Source organism: Euprymna scolopes, chromosome 37 (assembly GCF_053919585.1).
Source record: "Euprymna scolopes isolate OS-2025 chromosome 37, ASM5391958v1, whole genome shotgun sequence".
Taxonomy (NCBI): Eukaryota; Metazoa; Mollusca; class Cephalopoda; order Sepiida; family Sepiolidae; genus Euprymna; species Euprymna scolopes.
The window spans coordinates 72,559,480-72,578,646 of NC_136518.1; the positions used below are offsets into that span (position 1 = coordinate 72,559,480).

Here is a 19,167-nt window from a genome sequence, read left to right on the forward strand (position 1 = left end):
TGAATCTGTAATGCTTTTATATAAACAAAACAGTAAACTGATACTGCCACAGTCTTTCAAATTTGGAGATTTTTTGCACAATTTGGATTAATCGAACTATTGCTCTCATCTTGAGTGTTATTTGCACAAGGTTTTGGTCAATCTAACCCCCGTGTATAAGTCACCATGTTTGGTAAAAACAGGGGGGGGTATCTCTACACTTCTGAGGTTTCGTATTTATGTAAAAGTGAAAATAACTTTATGAAAAATTTAAAAATCAATAAAAATATCAAGCAAAACACTACTTTCAATTTTAGTTCTTCCGTTTACCGCAGCCGATTCGATTCCCACATATGCAAATTAGTTGCAAACTACAGAAGCCTCCTCCTACCTTGGAAGATGGACAATCCTGACATGTAAAGCATCGCATTCTCTTTTTTGTAATTTATACTAATGATACGTAAGTATATAATACCTGAAAAGCATTGGTTTAAAACATCACTAATCTATATAAAAGAGAGAGAGAGAGAGAGAGAGAGACAGAGAGAGAGTGTGTGTGAGGACACTTCTCAACCTATATACTCAATGAATTATTGATCTACAGACTTAGAATTTGGTATATAAGACATATGGAAAATTTTTAATCGGTTTTCATCCAGAAAAAAAGGGCTGCTAAGATATTGTATTTCAGCCCGGCATTGCCCAGGTGTTTGGATGTGTATGTTGAGCAAAAAAAAAAAAAAAGTGGTAGTAGGAAGGCAGGCTCGAACCCGTACTGCAAAGGAGGAAAAGAACGGTGTAAAATCTAATGTTTATGCTGTTATGACCACTGCCAAACTGGAAGCGACATTTTTTAAAATTAAGGCTAGACAATCTAAAGGAGAGCATAACTTTAAAAAATATCGGCGAAAAAAGTGACCGCCCCCTGTAGAAAAGTGCCTAGTTGAAGGTGAAGATATCAATGTTTTTAGCCAATTTTTCGATATTTGTCGTATGAAAGGTCGAACTTTAAAACGATACTGATCTTGGTAAAATCCGTCGCCTCTATTGAAAGTTTAGGGCACACATGCAAGCAGACATACGTACATACATTTATATATTGGTAACTAAAGATTTTTGACCCAAACTGATGAAAAAGCTTGCCCTATCTCTGAATACCCTTTATGTAAAATTTCAAATATTTGGACCAGAAATTGTCTGAGTAATTTGGAAGAGACTGCAGAGGTCAATTTTTTTTAACTTTGACCCCTATTATGACCCCTGAAAATTTATTTTTTTTAGGCTCAAATCAAGTTATTAAGTTAGATCCATGTCCAAGGAACATATATCTAAAATTTCAAGTGTGTAGACCCAAAATTGTCGGAGGAGTTTGGTAGAGTTCTCAAAGGTAAAATCGTTGAACTTTGACCCCTTAATCGCCAAATTTCTGGCCAAAAACCGATCACATCGATTTTCCCAAATCTCAGTACCCTGTATATCAAATTTCGAGTCTGTTAGAGTAAAAATTGACAGAGTTATTGCGTAGGGAAATGTACACAGACACACACACAGACACGTTCACGTTTATATATATATACTAGCATTTCAGCCCGGCGTTGCCCGGGTGTTTGGATGTGTATGTTGAGCAAAAAAAAAAAAGGTAGTAGTAGAAAGGCAGGCTCGAACCCGTACTGCAAAGGAGGAAAAGAACGGGGGAAAACCTAACGTTTATGCTGTTACGACCACTGCCAAACTGGAAGCGACATTTTTTAAAATTAAGGTTAGACAATCTAAAGGAGAGGATAACTTTAAAAAATATTGGCGAAAAAAGTGACCCCCTGCCCCCGTAGAAAATTGCCTAGTTGAAGGGGAAGATAGATAAGAATTGTGCATTAATTAAAATATAATATTTATGCATATTTTACGAGCAACCTACTACTTATTGACTAAAAGTAATCGTCTGCCATCACTAAGCACAATATCTAAAAATATAATTGTGTGCTGATTTATTTATTTAAAATACTTCTAACACATTATGAAGAATGTGACACAAGGGTCGGAAAATGGGATTGACAAATCAGCGGCCCAGAAGAGGAGCGCTCACACCCTGATAAAGATGTCTGTGCAGCCTCATTGGCATTCCACAGTAGAGGCGCCTCAGGCGTTTAGCAATAATCTAACCTCTTCTTAAGGAGAGAAAGCAAAGCCTGGGAGGGTGGACCCTCTAGAACTATACTGGACTATCATTACACCGCAATAAATAGAACAGCTCATTACAGGAATGGTGTAAAAACTCTGTTGATTTTGTGTTTCAGGAAAAAATCCCCGGCTCTCTGCTGGATTGTTTGTCGTAAGTTGTGGAATTTATTCAAATATTGCCAGTGCGGTATAGTATTTTCACCTGAAATGCGTTGGGTTAAGAGATTACCAATATAAACAAGCACCCTTATTTGGTAACTTAACAATAACAATAAGAAATTGTACTCGTATAAAATCTGCCTTATTAGAGGCCATTCAAAAAAAAAAAAAAAAAAAAATTATGTAAAAAATAAAAATTATTCCTGCAAAAAAAAAAAAGTGGAGTTATCTCCCTTTTTGTTAAAAGCGAACGTTTTTGTTTATTTCCAATAAATACTTTTCACTTCATTCTACACATCAGTAATTGATAAATAGACAATTCCTTAAGTGATATTTCTGTAAGGTTAATATTTATTTAATCGGGATAGATTTTATCAAAGTTCTGGCAGAAAATATAGTATTAGTTTTGTTTGTACTTAATTTATATAGGATAAATTATCTTGTTGAACACCGGTAAATATTACGCGCTCGTTTCGAAAAACGTATGAAAGTTGGTCTTCCGTTTGTAGTAAAGAATGCAAGATTCAGACATAAGGTAATTGTTTTTTTTGGTACTTATACAGTTTAGTCAAGACATTAAAAAATGAAAATATTGTAAAAAAAAAAAAGAAGTTATATTGCATGTATCCGTTATGGAACGAAGTTCTCCGAAAAAAAAAAGTTTCACTTAATTTCATCAAGTAGTTTTTTTGTTTTTTTTTAACAGCGAAAAAACAATTTCTTATGATACCGAGCAAAAGGTTCGATTTTTAGGAAGAAAAGCTAGAATTAAAGGATGGGGAAGGAGTATCGGCGCTTTACATGGAGTTATCTCCCCGTGGCGTGTTCAGCAAATTTCAAAATGGCTGATTGTGGCTGACTTCAACGCGCTCTCCGCTCTCATAAGAACGTGTTTTTCTGCTGTAAAAAAAAAAAACTACTCGATCAAATTAGATGAAATTTTTTTCCGGAGATCTTCACAGTCCAAAACGGATACGTACAATATAACCATTTTTTTTTCGATATTTTCATTTTTTAATGTCTTGACTAAACTGTATAAGTACCATTTTTTTTGTATTTGATTTTATGTGTTTTATAGATGTTTGGAAATTAAATGATTACCAAAAAATAAAATTAATACGGTAGTTTTTTTTTTTTTTTTTTACATTAGGTCCACCTCTAGAATTTTCTTTAAAATAACGACTAAAATAGGTTTTCGATTATGCTGAATACGAAAATCGCATTGCAATTTTGCAGAGATAAATAGTTATCGAGATATAAGAAGTTGTATTGTATTTTTTGGCGGCCATCTTTTTTACGCGCGTGCGCACGCCATAAGCATATCCACGACCAACACTGCCACCTAGCGGAAACAAAATGCACTTTTCTGAGAGTATCCTCCCCCTTCCACCTAGCGGAAAAATCCACTTTTCTGAGACTGTAGTGAGTGGGGGTCAGAAATTTAAGTGAGATTAAACTTCCTCGCCCCAAACAAATAATAAAAAAAAGAATGAAACAAACGACACCTCCTTCTGATTTAAATGCACTGTATTTATTTTATAACAAAACAATCAGGTGATCACACATAATAAATGAACAGAACAGACAGGGTTGTTTTCGGTGCTAATGCAGAGAGTGATCTGCAGTCATCTGCAGTCTGCACTATTTTTTAAATCGTATTTCCACGGTTAATTAAAGCTTTATATGTTTTTTTTTTATTCAATTGTAAGGTTAAAGTACAGAATAGGTACAAAGCACCCTCCCCATGTTAAGAATGGCTTTTTGAATAATAACGTTATTATTTCAGCACGGATCACTTTCTACATGAATACCTTGTTTTCTTTATGAATGGTCATCATCATTATATCTAATCGCAATAGAAATTAACCCATCGCATGGCGGTGCTGTTTGCCTCCTTAAGGTCTTGGTTTGAGCAATGAGGACCCAATCGGCAGTTTTCCCTGAGGTGGTGCATCGTTTGTACCTCTCCACATGGACATAAAGGTGAGGTGTCTAGGCCCCACTTGTGGAGATTGTCTCATAGAAATATACCCAAATATTTATGAATGGTGAATGGTGAGTAATGTTTTTATGTAAAGAAGAGAACAGTTCTTTTTAAGGAAGAATTAATCAATATAAAAGTCCCTCGCTTATTTAGTGGAGAGATAGAAAAGTGTAAAAAGTTCATCAGGGTAGCAAGTCTGTCTCCATGTGGAGGAATTAATTGTCGGGCGTACGCGTGTTTAACGTCCAACGTGGACGAGTCGACGTTGATGTCTACGCCATGCTGCTCAAAAGGTCGACTGATTCGTTTGGGCGCAAAATGCTCTTTTTATACATTTCCAACCGGCTCCACGAAGACCTTCTGAAAAAAACATTGACGTAAGATGACGTAAGATGCTTCTTATGACGTCACGTGACCTGCTTTCAACTACGTCCGCCAAGCATATGTTATTTTTACTTTTGTTGTTTTGAGCAAAGTGTGTGGGCGTATTTAAAATTGAACTGTTGCTAACAGAATATGTTTTTTTCAAACTGCGCGGGGGGAAAAATCGAAATTAATAATGGTTCGTTATTTGCGCGCGAGTGTGTGTGTGTGTATGTGACTGCACAAGACTGCCCCTCACTACCAAAATTGGTAATTTTTATACATTTGGTCCAGCTGCACAATTGTCTTTTAAATAATTAGGTTTTCGACTATGCTGAATAAGAAAATATTTAAATTTTGTAGTAGTTTGAGAGGGCTCCCCATCCTCCACACTTAAAAAATAAATAAATAAAAGGTGAAAACATTCAAACTCAACATTCACCTTTAAAATTACGACTTTTATTGCTCTTGGCATATCAAAGGCCTTTGATAGGGTAGAGCATAAAGATCTACTTCACAAGATCTCCAGCTATGGCATAGCTGGAAATCTCTTTTCAATTATTAAATCATTTATCTCTGATAGGTTCATAAGAGTAGTAGTTGATGGACAGAAATCAGAAGCTCATAGTATTAATGCTTGAGTCCATCCTGGGCCCAACTGTCTTCCTGATCTATATTAATGATCTTCCAAATACCATTCTTAGATCATTTATAGACATTTTTGCTGATGACACTACCATCTATGGCAGCACATCAAAGGCTGTAAACAGCCAAGTTCTCTCCGATTCTTTCTCCTCTGATCTTGAACATATGGTACAATAGGGGAAAAAATGGCTGGTTACTTTTAATGTATCTAAAACCAAGCTTCTATCTTTGCATAATCAAGATTCTGATCCCCATCTGGCATCAATTGAAATGAATAGCTCTTGTCTTGGGGAGGCTCCATGTTTTGACAAGCTTCTGGGCTTGACCTTTACTCCTAATCTAAAATGGAACACGTACATCAAATCCGTTGCCAACGTTGCTGGAAAAAATTGTGCGATCCTTCTATCAATCCAGTAGGTATCTACCTGCTGATGCAGTTCTCTACCTATATAAGAGCCAGGTATGTCCAAGGATGAAGTATTGCTGTCACATCTGGGTAGGAGCTGCTAGGAAGACCTTATCTTGCCTTGACAGAGTTCAGAATAGACTTCGTAGCCTAGTGTAGGATGCCTTTTTCTCTTGCCTGCAACCTCTTTCTCACAGAAGAGACATTGCAAGCCTGTCTCTGTTTTATCATTATTTTCATTGCAAGTGCTCGCCTGAGCTCCAGTCTATGGTCCCCCTCGCCAAACATCCACGAGAAACACTTGTTTTGCTGAAAACACTATCAATAATTTCCCCCACTCTTTATCTGCCTAAACCTAAACATAGATTCCATGAACAAAGCTTCTTTCTAAGAACTACACACCTGTGGAACTCTCTCCCGTTTATCTGCTTTCGAGCTGACTACAATATGGCTGTCTTCAAGTCCAATGTAAACAAGTTCTGGATGAGCCGTTCCCCTTAAGTAATCCAATTTACCAAAATTACACTTCTAACGGTTACTATGATATTGTCCTTTTGACCACTGTACACTCTTTAACCCTTATCCTCGAGTGGCCTCTGGACCTTGATAAGTGGTGATTGCTTTGTAAAAAAACAAAAAACAAAACGAGAAACATTGTTATACGATAAACAAAACAAAATAATGAGTTAAGAAAGCATATATTAACAAAAGAAACAATTTATATATGTTTAAAATAGAATGTTTACAGTAATAGGAAAAACAGAATGTTCGTGAATATTTTTAGAGTTCTTGTAAAAACAAGTAATAAGTTCATTAGCTGAGATGATAGAAGTCTGGATCGATGAATTAACAGCGGTGAGTTTCAGGGGTCAGGAAAATCATATTTAAAACTTCTCTGCTCAATTAAATAAATTATAATTCATTGAAAGTTGTTTTTAAGAGTCAATGTTCTTTTGTTTTTATATTATAATTTGAGTTCAGTGAAAAAGATTGGAAATATTTCAAGGAATAAAGTTTTTGATGATGAGCCAGTGAGTTGTGTGTGTGTGTGTGTGTATCTGTGTGTATTGTTAATAGTTGTGTGCATGTGAGTAGTGTTGCAGAGATGGGTGCATCAGAGTGGGCCATCCAGTGACACTGGTCCGCAGATTCGGGTCAACTGGTTTCCACTAATTTATTGAAAGAAAATCTGGTTCTTTTAAAGGATTTGGGTAGCTTCGGATAAAACCATTTCAAATAAATTCAGAAAGTTTTCTGATTGGTCCAAAATATAATTATTTATTTTTATTTAAGACTAGCGAGGGGTACTCGGCGTTGCCTGGGTGTTTGGAGGTGTGTGGGGGGGGATTAAAAAAAAAGTAAGTATGAGGATCGAACCTGAACCGTTGAGGCAAAGTTGTGAAAAAAAAAAACATGCGACGTTAACGATTGCCCCACCGCGACATGCTTACGGAAACACGTTTGAATTTATTTAATTACTTGGATTTAGCAGGTGCTCGTTTTAATGAGTTAATGAGGTCAGTTTGACTGCAGGATTTCATTTACTGCTGAACGCTTTTTTCCTCGCCCCCAAGATGTTATAGGAAAAAGACTAACCCACATGCGCGAGCGACAAATATTGAATATTTATCTTCCCGAAATCGACCAAATTAGATAGACAGGCGAGCTTCGTTGTTAACTGTGAGATATTACGATTTGTATGTGATATAAAAAGTTTTAAAAAGTTGTGAACCGACCGATTGCTTCTCTGAAAGAAGCCTTTTGTAGACACACAGAAAAAGCAAACACACATACATACATACATTTTCGCTTTTATATATATAGATAGAAGATAGAAGATAATGATGTGCAGACGATATGTGTACAAACGTGTTTTTGCATTTTGATTTTGTATGTCAGTGTGTGAACATTGACGCTACAGGCGCCTAACATTGCCAGTCATAAAATATGCTTAAATATATTTTAATTCATGCAGATTTCGTATTTATTATTACAGAGCCAATTCTCTATTGAATATATATATATATATATATATATACATATATAGTACTGATTTCAAAAGTTAAAAAAAAATGACTTCTGTGCCATTAGCTAGAATCGAAACCAAAACATTTAGTGCTTCAGCCCCGTTCCCTACCGTTTGAGCTATCAACAGATACATAAGAAATATTTAAATTTAAACTGCTTCAAGCTATGAATGAATTTGCACATGCGCAAAAGTAATAAAAATATGTCTGTAAGTTGAAGTGAACATTTCACATTTCAACTTGCTGATATATTTATACATCCAAACAAAGATTTTACTAGTTATAGACCATCTTTGGTATATGATTACTATTTTCTGTTAATATCAGTGCTATTTAATCAGTAGTTTAAGAATACATCTATTAAACACGTATGCACACACACACACACACACACACAAATCTGCATTTTTATTTTTATACTCGAAGAAGTACCCAGTGTTGCCCAGTAATAAATGTAACGTTAAATTCCTTTTAAAAAAACTAGCAAGGAGTACCCGGAGTTGCCTGGGTGTTTGGAGGTGTGTGTGAGTTTTGGGTAAATCAAAACTCCGGGGGGGGGGGGTAAATAAAAAAATGTTTTGGTAGGAAAGTATGAGGATCGAACTGGAACCCTTGAGGCAAAATTGTAAATTAAAGTGTAAAAAAAAAAACATGCAACGTTAACCATTGCACCACCACGGCATACCAACACAAACACGTTTGAATTTATTTAATTACTTAGATTTGGCAGGTGCACGTTTTAATGACTTAATGAGGTCAACTGTTGACTGCGGAGTAGCATTTCATTTACTGCGGAACGCAGGGGTAGGGGAAACCGGAAAAATGCCGTTAGGCGAGCGACCGCTTCTCTGAAAAAAGCCTTTTGTAGACATACAGAAAAGGCGAACACACATACATACATACATACATACACACACACATACATACATACATACATACATTTTCGCTTTTATATTTATAGATGAAATAAAAAACGGACTGAGACATGTGCATGCAAGTATTATGTTTTTTCTAAAAGTTCGCTTCTTGTAAGTAAAAAAAAAATACTGAGATCGAAATTAAGACCTAAAGACAGTGAGTCAAGTACAATAACCATTTGACTAGCTTGCCACGATCTTTAAAAATTGTTTTCAAACCTTGTGAAATAGTTGACAAACCGATAAAAATCCAATGCCCCCCCCCCAATTTTTCAATTTAATAGCAACCCTTTCTTCCGAATGAAAACGAATTAAAAAGTTTTACACATGTCTGAATACCCTATGTACCAAATTTCAAGTCTGCAGATCAAAAATCCGTTAAGTATATAGGTTGAAAGTGTCCTCACACACATTCTCACTTATATATTTATATTTATATATATTTATATTTAAATATATTTATATATATATTTATTTATGTTTATATATATTTATATATATATATATATATTTATATATATCATAATTTAGTAATTTAAATTTTATCATATGAAATGGATAAATTTCAAATCTATAATTTTCATTATATGCTAAACAAAGAATATATTTCAGTAAGTATATCTCCTCTACCTATAGGTTTTCGATGTTTACCCATCTCTTAAGAGGAGAAAATATTATTATAATGGTTTGCACCTAATTTGCTAAATGCAATAAACATAGAAAATCACAATTACAAGTTTTTAAAGTTTTTAAATCATAGAGTAAGGGAAATTATATATTGGTTCAACATGAAAAGGATATTGAATTTCATATCCAAATTATATATATATATATATATATATATATATATATATATATATATATTTACATATACTTATATATATTTATATTTATATTTATATATATTTATATTTAAAATAAAATATATTTTAGTCATCGACATACAATCCTGTTTCGTTGTATCACAACTCATCAGTGTCGCTAGACTAACACCTATCCCAAGCCGAGGATCGAACCTAGAACCGTCGTGATGACAGTCGGCAGTTCTACCCCCTGACCAAGGAAGCGGTGCCCGCAACTAATCTGTCCGAATGTCTATTTAAATAAACATCCGTCTGCCACTCGTAAAGTGCTCAAACGTTTGTTTGTAAACAAACCACGAGCTTCGCATTTTTTCAGCCAAATTAAGTAGCGAGTGAGATTATTTACGATAGTGCTCGACCCAAAGAGGGGGGCTTTATAAAATATATTTTAGTCATCGACATACAGTCCTGTTTCGTTGTATCACAACTCATCAGTGTCGCTAGACTAACACCTATCCCAAGCCGAGGATCTTGGATACATATATATATATATATGTATATATATATATATATATATATCGCCAATGCCTTCGTTCAGTCTCGAAAGACAAAGGATACCCTGTGAAGGGGCAGCTGCACATGCAGTTGTGTTGCAAGGGTTGTGCAATCTATAGCCATACTGCTCCTGAATCAGCACTGCTTGAGTCCAGTGGCAAGGAGAAATCTAGGACGGCTGGAAACAATGTCGAGAAAAGCGGAGAGCATATACAGCACCTGGAAGCCCCAAATGGTCACTCATCTGGGACTGGCCAGGTTCATTGTTTCAGTGATCTGACGGGAACTCGTGTATCAAACGTGATTATGCCATATATATATATATATATATATATATATATATATATATAATGATTGTATCAATTGGTTTCCTAGATGTAAATCCAATGAAACTCACATGATTATTAAAGAGTGCTCAATACAGTACAGAGCTGGTATATAGAATCGATATATCGATTCTTTTTTAGTCTGATGAGATGTTATCCTTGTATTGGGATTGCACTGAAACATGTATGCACATATGTAACCAATGATGTTTGTATTATAAACAGACTATATATATATATATTTCTTTTCATTGAAATTATGATACAATAAATGTTTCTATCATGTTTTTTTTTTCTAGCATTTTAAAATTCGATCAGTTCTTGGCATATTCCGACAGTTTACGTAAGCTGCCGGAATATGCCGCAACATCACAGTAAAATGAGTTATTCACTGCATAAATAACATAATTTCTCCTCCAAGGGAGATAACTCTGTTTGTCTCTACACAGCTTAAGAATCTCCGGTTCTTTGTTATAAGAGCAAATTTTGAAAATCGTTATTAGAGTGTAAATTGAAATATTGTTATGCCACAGTAATGAAAATATCCAAAAATTACAAAACAAAAAAAAAAATAAAATAACAAAAAAAAAAACGCTAAGGTAAAAAATCAGTTATTAACGAAAACACTTTTCGAAGATAATTAGCGAAAATTAAGTTTTGCTAAATTGGCCAAAGATTTTCAGTTTAGTAACAATTCAAATTCTCCGGTTCCTTTTCTTTTTTTTGTTTTTTGTTTTTTTCTTTTTTGCAAAACTTAATCTTCCTTAATTGTTTTTCATAATTTTTGGATATGTTCATCACTGCGACATGACAATTAAGTAGATACCATTAGTTTTACTTGAAATTCAATATCTCAATTTTTCCTGTTATAATAAAGAAAAACTAAATACCCTTTCCTTTTATTTGACAGTGGCTCTCAGAATCCGGATGATGATGCTAGTTTGAAGAATTTGAAAAAATCCTACTTTTTACTGTTGGAACATTGTGGTCTTGACCCAATGTTTCACGTCTTTAACCAAATGTATATTAAAGATATTCTCAACATGGATGAATACCTAACACTGCCAGGTGAGTAACTGTCAACCTAACTCTAGTGAACTGGAACAAATACCTTGAGGATACTGTGAAGATAATAGGACAATAGGGCTGCCAATGAAAATTAAATTGTACGATATAACTGGACGTATACTAAATATAATTAGATCCTTCTTAGACAATATGACCATCCAGGTTGTCATTGATAGACGTACATCCAAGCAGCATAACATTAATACTGGAGTACCTCACTATTATTCCTGATATTCATAAATGACTTTCCTTATAATATTCTGTCAGAGATGGGTATATACAACGCTCTATAACATGTATGAGGAAAGAACGGATGTACACAAATCCAAGACAATGGCTGAATCATTAGAAAATGACCCCCAGACTGTAGTGGAATGGGGCCGTAAATGAATGGTAACATTTAATGTGAGTAAGACTAAGCTGCTCTCCTTTAATAATTATAAGAAGTCTCTCCAACCACCAATATCCATGACAAATAGCACCCTACCTGAGAATTCTTCCTTCAAACTTTTTGATTTAACATTCATGGGCAATATGAATTGGCTACAAATACATTGAAGACATTGCGAAGGCCGCTGCAAAGATGTTTTCCCTCTATTGAGCTAGAAGACTACTCACACCTGAAAGTATTCTGTACGTCTACATAATTAGTAGGGGATATGCGGTCCTTTTTTATGAATGACTTGTAAAAGACGTTGGTCCACAGAATTAGTCAAATTTGTGATTTTGTCAACAGTTATTCCTCATGATACCTCTTCGAGAGCATCCCACAACTCATCTTTGCTCTTAAATTGGCGTCCACTTGCATAGAGGTGTCGCTTCCTGATACTCCAAAGGTTCTCAATTGGGTTCAAATCTAGTGAATTCGCAGGCCACTCCATCTTCCGTAGCCCAGAGAACCCCAGTTGCTGCAAATACTCTTTTTTTTTGTTTGCTGTATGAGGGAGAGCGTTATCCTGCATAAAAATAATTGTTCTTCTGAACGTCAACCTTTGCTTCTTCAGCCATGGTTCAAAGTGCTCCTTCAGAAAAGCTATGTAAGCATTTGACATCATTTTTACGCCTTCTGGGACTCTCCATGGGTCAACTAAAGTACCTCCGATAATTCCAGCCCGAATCATTATCCCACCACCACCTTGTTGGCGCCTTAAACGCTGATGACGATGTCGTCCATCTAGGACCCATCCCTTGCTCCAGTCATCTGGCCATCGAAAGTGACACGCACTTCATCCGTGAACAAAACTTTGGAAAATCTGTTTTTATGTTGTCCTCTGCCCATTTCAATCGATTTTGTATGTGATGTTGCTTTAATGGAGGCTTTGTCACAGGCTTAACAGACTTTGCCACTTCTTTTAGGTGACATCGAGTACTTTTTGAGACATTCTTCAATCTGGCTTGGTCAAAGACTTCTTGACTATGGAAAAATTCAGTATCATCCAACATACAAAAATTGCACAACTTTTCTATCAAAATCAAGGCTTAATAATGTATAAATTGACCATTTCGTTCTCCTGATCTCACTAGTCCCGACTTTTTCTTGTGGGGATAACTAAAGGAAAAGGTTTTTGTCAACAAGCCCCAATTTTTAATAGAGTTAAATGAAAACGTAACTAGAGAAATAGTTATGGCTGAGGTAATCAAAAGAGCTCAAATTTGTGAAGCAGAAAATGAAAGGCATTTGCAGTTATTTTTCACGTTTAACAATACAAGTTTCTCAAGCTTACTAAGTTAAAATAAAGTTCATCACCTTTATTTTATGATACTATAATTTCATGCATATAACTGTTAAAATAAAAAAGTTATTTAAAATTAAAATGAGCCAGTGACTTTTGGCCCACCCTGTGTATGTATGTATATATATATATATATATATATATATATATATATATGTATATATTAAAACAGAAAAACTCAGATTGATTACACAGATTACAGAAAAAATAAAAGTAAACTATCTGCTTAATGTCTGAGTTTATTTAGGGACAAACTCAGAGTAAAACTAATTATGCCTTTTTTGAGGTTTGAACTCACAAACCCTGTTGCCTAAATATAGCAAGCTCATTGATTGACTTACAGTGGCAAGTACAATATTAGAATGCTATTAAATACATAAATCACATTTGCTGAGAATCAAAAGATGGTCAGCAACAAAAGAAATGAGAGAAGAAAGAATGCGCTCTCTTTTTCATCAATGAATATCGAAATATGTGTCTGTTTTATAATTTGTACCCAGTAATTTGGGTAGCAGTATCAGAACTTGTGGGGGTAAAAGTAATTTGGGTAGCAGTATCAGAACTTGTGGGGGTAAAAGCTTCACACTTTTCTTTATGCATAAAAAAAATATTGATCAGGACTAAATATTAATAGCGATGAAATCAGTTGAAAAAAAATTTTTTTGAACAACACTGACAAATATTGTTAGATATTGACCAGACAACACCAGGAAACCTGGGCAGTTATTATTTTTATTATTAGGTGAAAAATAAAACAATTAGATTTTACAACTTGGAATAGAAACTCAACTCTGAAATGAAATAAACTAAATCGATTTAGGAATTTTAAAGTAGATTGGAATCTGGTTAGTTAAGTAAACAAGGTTTTAGCTTACTTGAGTAATTTGGTCTGCTTTGCTGACGTAATAATTAGCAAAAATCAAACTAAGAAGTTGGTGAGAAATTCATTAGTGAACGGATGTGTGTATGACCTGTTGGAAACAGAAGGGGAAAAACCAGTGAAAATGTAGAAAGAGACTCAGCATGCCAAACTCCGACAAGAGAATCCATAAGATGAATAAAACTAGTGTAAAATATATAATTTTTTGTTGTGGTGTTCTTTTAGGGTTTGGACAAATAAGAAGGTATGTGCTTCTTTTGGTCAGAGACAAGCAGGCATATTGTTATTGTTTGATTGTAAGAAAAGCTGTCTCTGAAAGTTTATGGGTCACGTTTGTTAAATATGTGTATTTGTGAAGAAGCATCCGCACACACAATGAACATTTTACATACATTCAAGAATAGAAGAACATTTCAACCACTAGACGACACACTGTTTATATCACAACGATAAGGAGACATCTGTCAGATAGATTATGTTTATATACACTCACCCCGCTACATAACAATATTATCCCTGGCTAATTAATGAAACAGAATTTTGTATTTATCGTTGGGAAAAATTTTCTTTACTCTATATCATGATTTTTTTTTTTTTTTTTCACAGTGGTCACCACTTATCAAGGCCCGGAAGCCACTCAGGGATAAGGGTTATTGCAAGTACATTACGTTAGTGTGGAGATTTGATGAAGTGTTTATTTAAGGGGGCGGTTTATTAGGAATTTGTTAACGTTTGACTTGAACACATCCAAGTTGTAGTCAGGTGGGAAGCAGGCAGATGGAACAGAGTTCCACAGGCGTGCAGTTCTGAGAAAGATCATCATCGGTTTTTAGATCGCATTAAGAAATTGACTATCAAACTAATCTATCAGAATTGGGGGAAAAATATTGGAATCATCTCATCACTAGTGTATATCTACTCGTATTTCCATGAAATCGGAAGTTTAGGTCACCCGATGAGTATTCATTTGACCAAAACAGCAGTATTGTTATTCTTGTGACCATGTAATTCGTTTACCTAAAAGTGTTTACTAAAATGTACGTGGATGGACTATAAATGCTCCCATCTTTGGTAGAACATATTGGGAGAGTGAAATAACAAACTGCTGTTAGTGTACAAAGCAGTGCTCTTTAAACAAATAGAGGCATAACTTCAACACACACATATGAACACTTTTCGCTTTCAACAGGCCTTTCTAATCTTTCATCTACAGAGCTTAAAAATGATCTAAAAACGACATGGTCTCTGAAAGAAATAAACATGATACTGGTTGTGATAGGAGCAACTGGTTTAATAAAAAAGAATCTTCATAAATACTTAATGGTATAATTTGAAACGTGCTTGCCATTTTGTTTTTCAATATAACCATCATTGCTCATCGTTTGTCTTTTTCAGTGAGAGCAAAGTGTAGTATATGTTCTTATACTATACATCATCTTTTCTGGAGAAATCCTTCTAGACTGATGTTATTTAAATTTATGTCTTAATCCAGAGTGTCCCTTTTGCTGGAGCTGAAATCCTCCACAATAAAAACCGACATCATGTCTAACTCTGCCCTCGTTAAGAGGCTATTAAACATAGGTAGATTAAATTTATAAAGGCATGAAAGAATTAATCACTATTTTGTAATGAAATACAGATAGCAGCCATAAAGGGAACAGTATCTATTCTTAAAAGAGCCCTCAGATATAAATTTAAATCATAACGGAATCAAGTGTTAGCTTCAGGAAGGAGCCCCTTGTTCTCTTAAAACTTACTGAAGTAAAATACAAAAAAAAAAAAGAACCTTTTCAACCTACTAACGAAGATAATCAATAAAGTTGTTTTTAAATGTTAGAATGAAATTTCTCGTTTTCTTACAGGGCTCTATGGACACATTTATCTTTAGTTGACCTTTGACAACTAAATATTTTCGTTTACTAGCGAAATAGAAAAGTAACTAGTCAAACCCACATGATTTTTAGAATATGACATCTTTGTTCTGTGACGAGTATGTGCACCATAAAGAGTTTTGTATGTTTTTAAATTTTTTTTTAATAAGTGTAATTTTAAATATGCAACAAATTTTATGTTGATACTTGAAGGTATAAACATTTGAATTCCCTCAGATGTTTTTAAACAGCCTTCGTTTAAAAAAAAAAATAAAAAAAGAGTATATCATTCTATTAAACTTTCATTGTTTAAATAATTTAACTTTGTTCGTTTTATTAAAAAAAGTTGAAAAGATATTTTTCACTCAGTAGTGAACTTTGAAAGATTGTCAGTGAAAGAAATACAATCGCCAAAAGATAAGCATTTCATTATTTCTAGTCGCCATTTTGAAAAATCACTTGCAAATGCGACTGTTTTACTCGCAATGTAGAGCCCTGTCTTATTTCTACATCTCTTTCTCTCAGCTCAAATTCTTATCACTTCCTTGCACGTTTCTCTTTGACTTTCCCCATCAACTTATCTTGTTATCTCAACTATTCAGCATCTTCTAACCCAGAACTTCCATTCATTCTTTTTTTTTTTCAATGTGGCCATACCATCAAAGTCTCCTGTTCTACACACATCTTGTACTGTCCAGATGCAATCTTCCTCTGAGGTCATCAAATCTAAGCCTGCTATCAAATAAACGTTATAAAACAATTGTATTGGCATACAAATGATGGTAAATGTCTTCATCATCATTCTCCTCATCACCATCGTCGTCGTTGTCGTCATCACCATCATCATCGTCGTCGTCATCATCATCATCATCATCATCATCATCATCATCGGCATCATCATCATCATCATCATTTGATGAAAAGACCAAAGCACTGCATGCCAACAACCAAAAGACAGCGACAGTAATTTTTGATGAAGAAAACACAAAAGATGCAGATGAGTTTGGTCGCCTAGGAAATAAGATCATTCAGACAAATAGAAAAAGAAACAAAGTCATCAAGAGCTGCAGTAAAAAAAAAAAATGGCTAACGACTCATCTGCAAGTCAACGGCCATCTTTTAGATTCAATATATGTTTTAGCGATCTTAAAAAGCCCACTGATTGAAGAAAATATTATTGATGCAAATTACACTCCTCACCACCACCACCACTACGACCACCACCACTTGTTTATTTATTATTTTATTTATTTTTTATTTTTTTGTTTGTTTATTTGTTTGTATATTTATTTGCTTGTTTATTTGTTTATTTATTTATTTATTTGTTTATTTATTTATTTGTTTATTTGTTTATTTATTTATTTGTTTATTTGTCTATTTATTTATTTGTTTATTTATTTATTTATTTGTTTATTCGTTTGTTTATTTGTTTATTTATTTGTTTGTTTATTTGTCTATTTGTTTATTTATTTGTTTATTTATTTATTTGTTTGTTTATTTGTTTATTTATTTGTCTATTTATTTGTTTATTCGTTTGTTTATTTGTTTATTTATTTGTTTATTTGTTTTTTTATTTATTTGTTTATTTATTTGTTTATTTGTTTGTTTGCTTATTTGTTTATTTGTTTATTTTTTGTTTAATATTTTATTTATTTTTTATTTGTTTGTTTATTTGCTTGTTTATTTATTTGTTTATTTTTTATTTTTTTATTTGTTTGTTTCTTTATTTATTTGTTTATTCGTTTGTTTGTTTATTTATTTGTTTTTTATTTATGTATTTGTTTGTTTATATTTTGTTTGTTTATTTGTTTGTTTGTTTATTTGTTTGCTTGTTTATTTGTTTATTTATTTATTTGTTTATTCGTTTGTTTATTTGTTTATTTATTTGTTTATTCGTTTGTTTCTTTATTTATTTGTTTTTATTTATGTATTTGTTTGTTTTATTTATTTGTTTTTTATTTATGTATTTATTTGTTTATTTATTTGTTTTTATTTATGTATTTGTTTGTTTATATTTTATTTGTTTATTTGTTTGTCTGTTTGTATATTTATTTGCTTGTTTATTTGTTTATTTATTTATTTGTTTATTCGTTTGTTTATTTGTTTATTTGTTTGTTTGTTTATTTATTTGTTTGTTTATTTATTTGTTTATTTGTTTTTTATTTATTTGTTTGTTTATTTGTTTTTTATTTATTTGTTTATTTATTTGTTTATTTATTTATTTGTTTATTTTTTGTTTATTATTTTATTTTTTATTTGTTTGTTTGTTTATTTGCTTGTTTATTTATTTGTTTATTTGTTATTTGTTTATTCGTTTGTTTCTTTATTTATTAGTTCATTCGTTTGTTTCTTTATTTATTTGTTTTTATTTATGTATTTGTTTATTTATTTGTTTTTTATTTATGTATTTGTTTGTTTATATTTTGTTTGTTTATTTGTTTGCTTGTTTGTTTATTTGTTTATTTATTTATTTGTTTGTTTGTTTGTAATTCTCCTCCACAATAATTGACAACCAAAACAAGTTATACATTTTTTTAAAACTCAACTAATTACTTTTTTATAAACCTCATTTTTTAAGTGTAGTTTTGTTGCAATACTTTTTGATATACTGAGATTAGGGTATGATTACAGAAAATTGGAAGGTTCTACTTATAGACACTGGCAATAGGAACTTACCAGTCAAATGGAGCCACATTCTACTAGCAACCAATCAGAAACCAGAACTAATCAATAAAATATTGAATCTTTTAGCACTCCGCACATTATTTTTTTTCATATCCGACATGAGAAAGAATTTGCTCTCTGTCTGCAGACTTTTACAATCCGACACTTGTACAGATCAACTACTCAACGGAAAACCTATTCTTCATCTGTCTTGGCTTTTACAATTCGAAGCTTCTCTGATTGACAACTGCCATTTTGTCTTGAAACAATACTTTTTCTTTTCTAGCCTTCTCAAATGGTCACCCATCATTGCTTAACTTCGATTATCTGGTGAGAACCAGTGTGCTATCTGTTACATACACCTTGTTTATATATACTCTCGACTATACAACACAAAAAGTGACTGTAAACTAGCTCCAACCATATTGACCTTCTTTGCCCCAGTCATCATCACACCATAACCAACAATCACAACTCAGCTTCCTTTTGTCTTCCTTGGTGAACAACTTCCTATCCATTGTCTTTCCACCAACCCCATTTCCTAGACATAATAAATAAATTTTCCTCTTTCTTATGTTATACATTTCCTTCTTTCCTTTTTTCTTCCTA

General features: G+C 33.2%; 1 protein-coding gene across 1 annotated transcript in view; it reads left to right on the plus strand.

Annotated features, from left to right (window-relative positions):
* Positions 1–2,700: 2,700 nt before the first annotated feature.
* LOC145261226 (CST complex subunit STN1-like) overlaps positions 2,701–19,167 on the plus strand; it is a 50,249-nt gene continuing 33,782 nt past the window's right edge. Inside the window, exons 1-2 of the mRNA XM_080119589.1 lie at positions 2,701–2,851; positions 11,253–11,410. Coding sequence (XP_079975715.1) covers positions 2,832–2,851; positions 11,253–11,410 — 178 coding nt within the window. The 5' untranslated portion in view covers positions 2,701–2,831. The remainder of the gene's footprint in view (positions 2,852–11,252; positions 11,411–19,167) is intronic.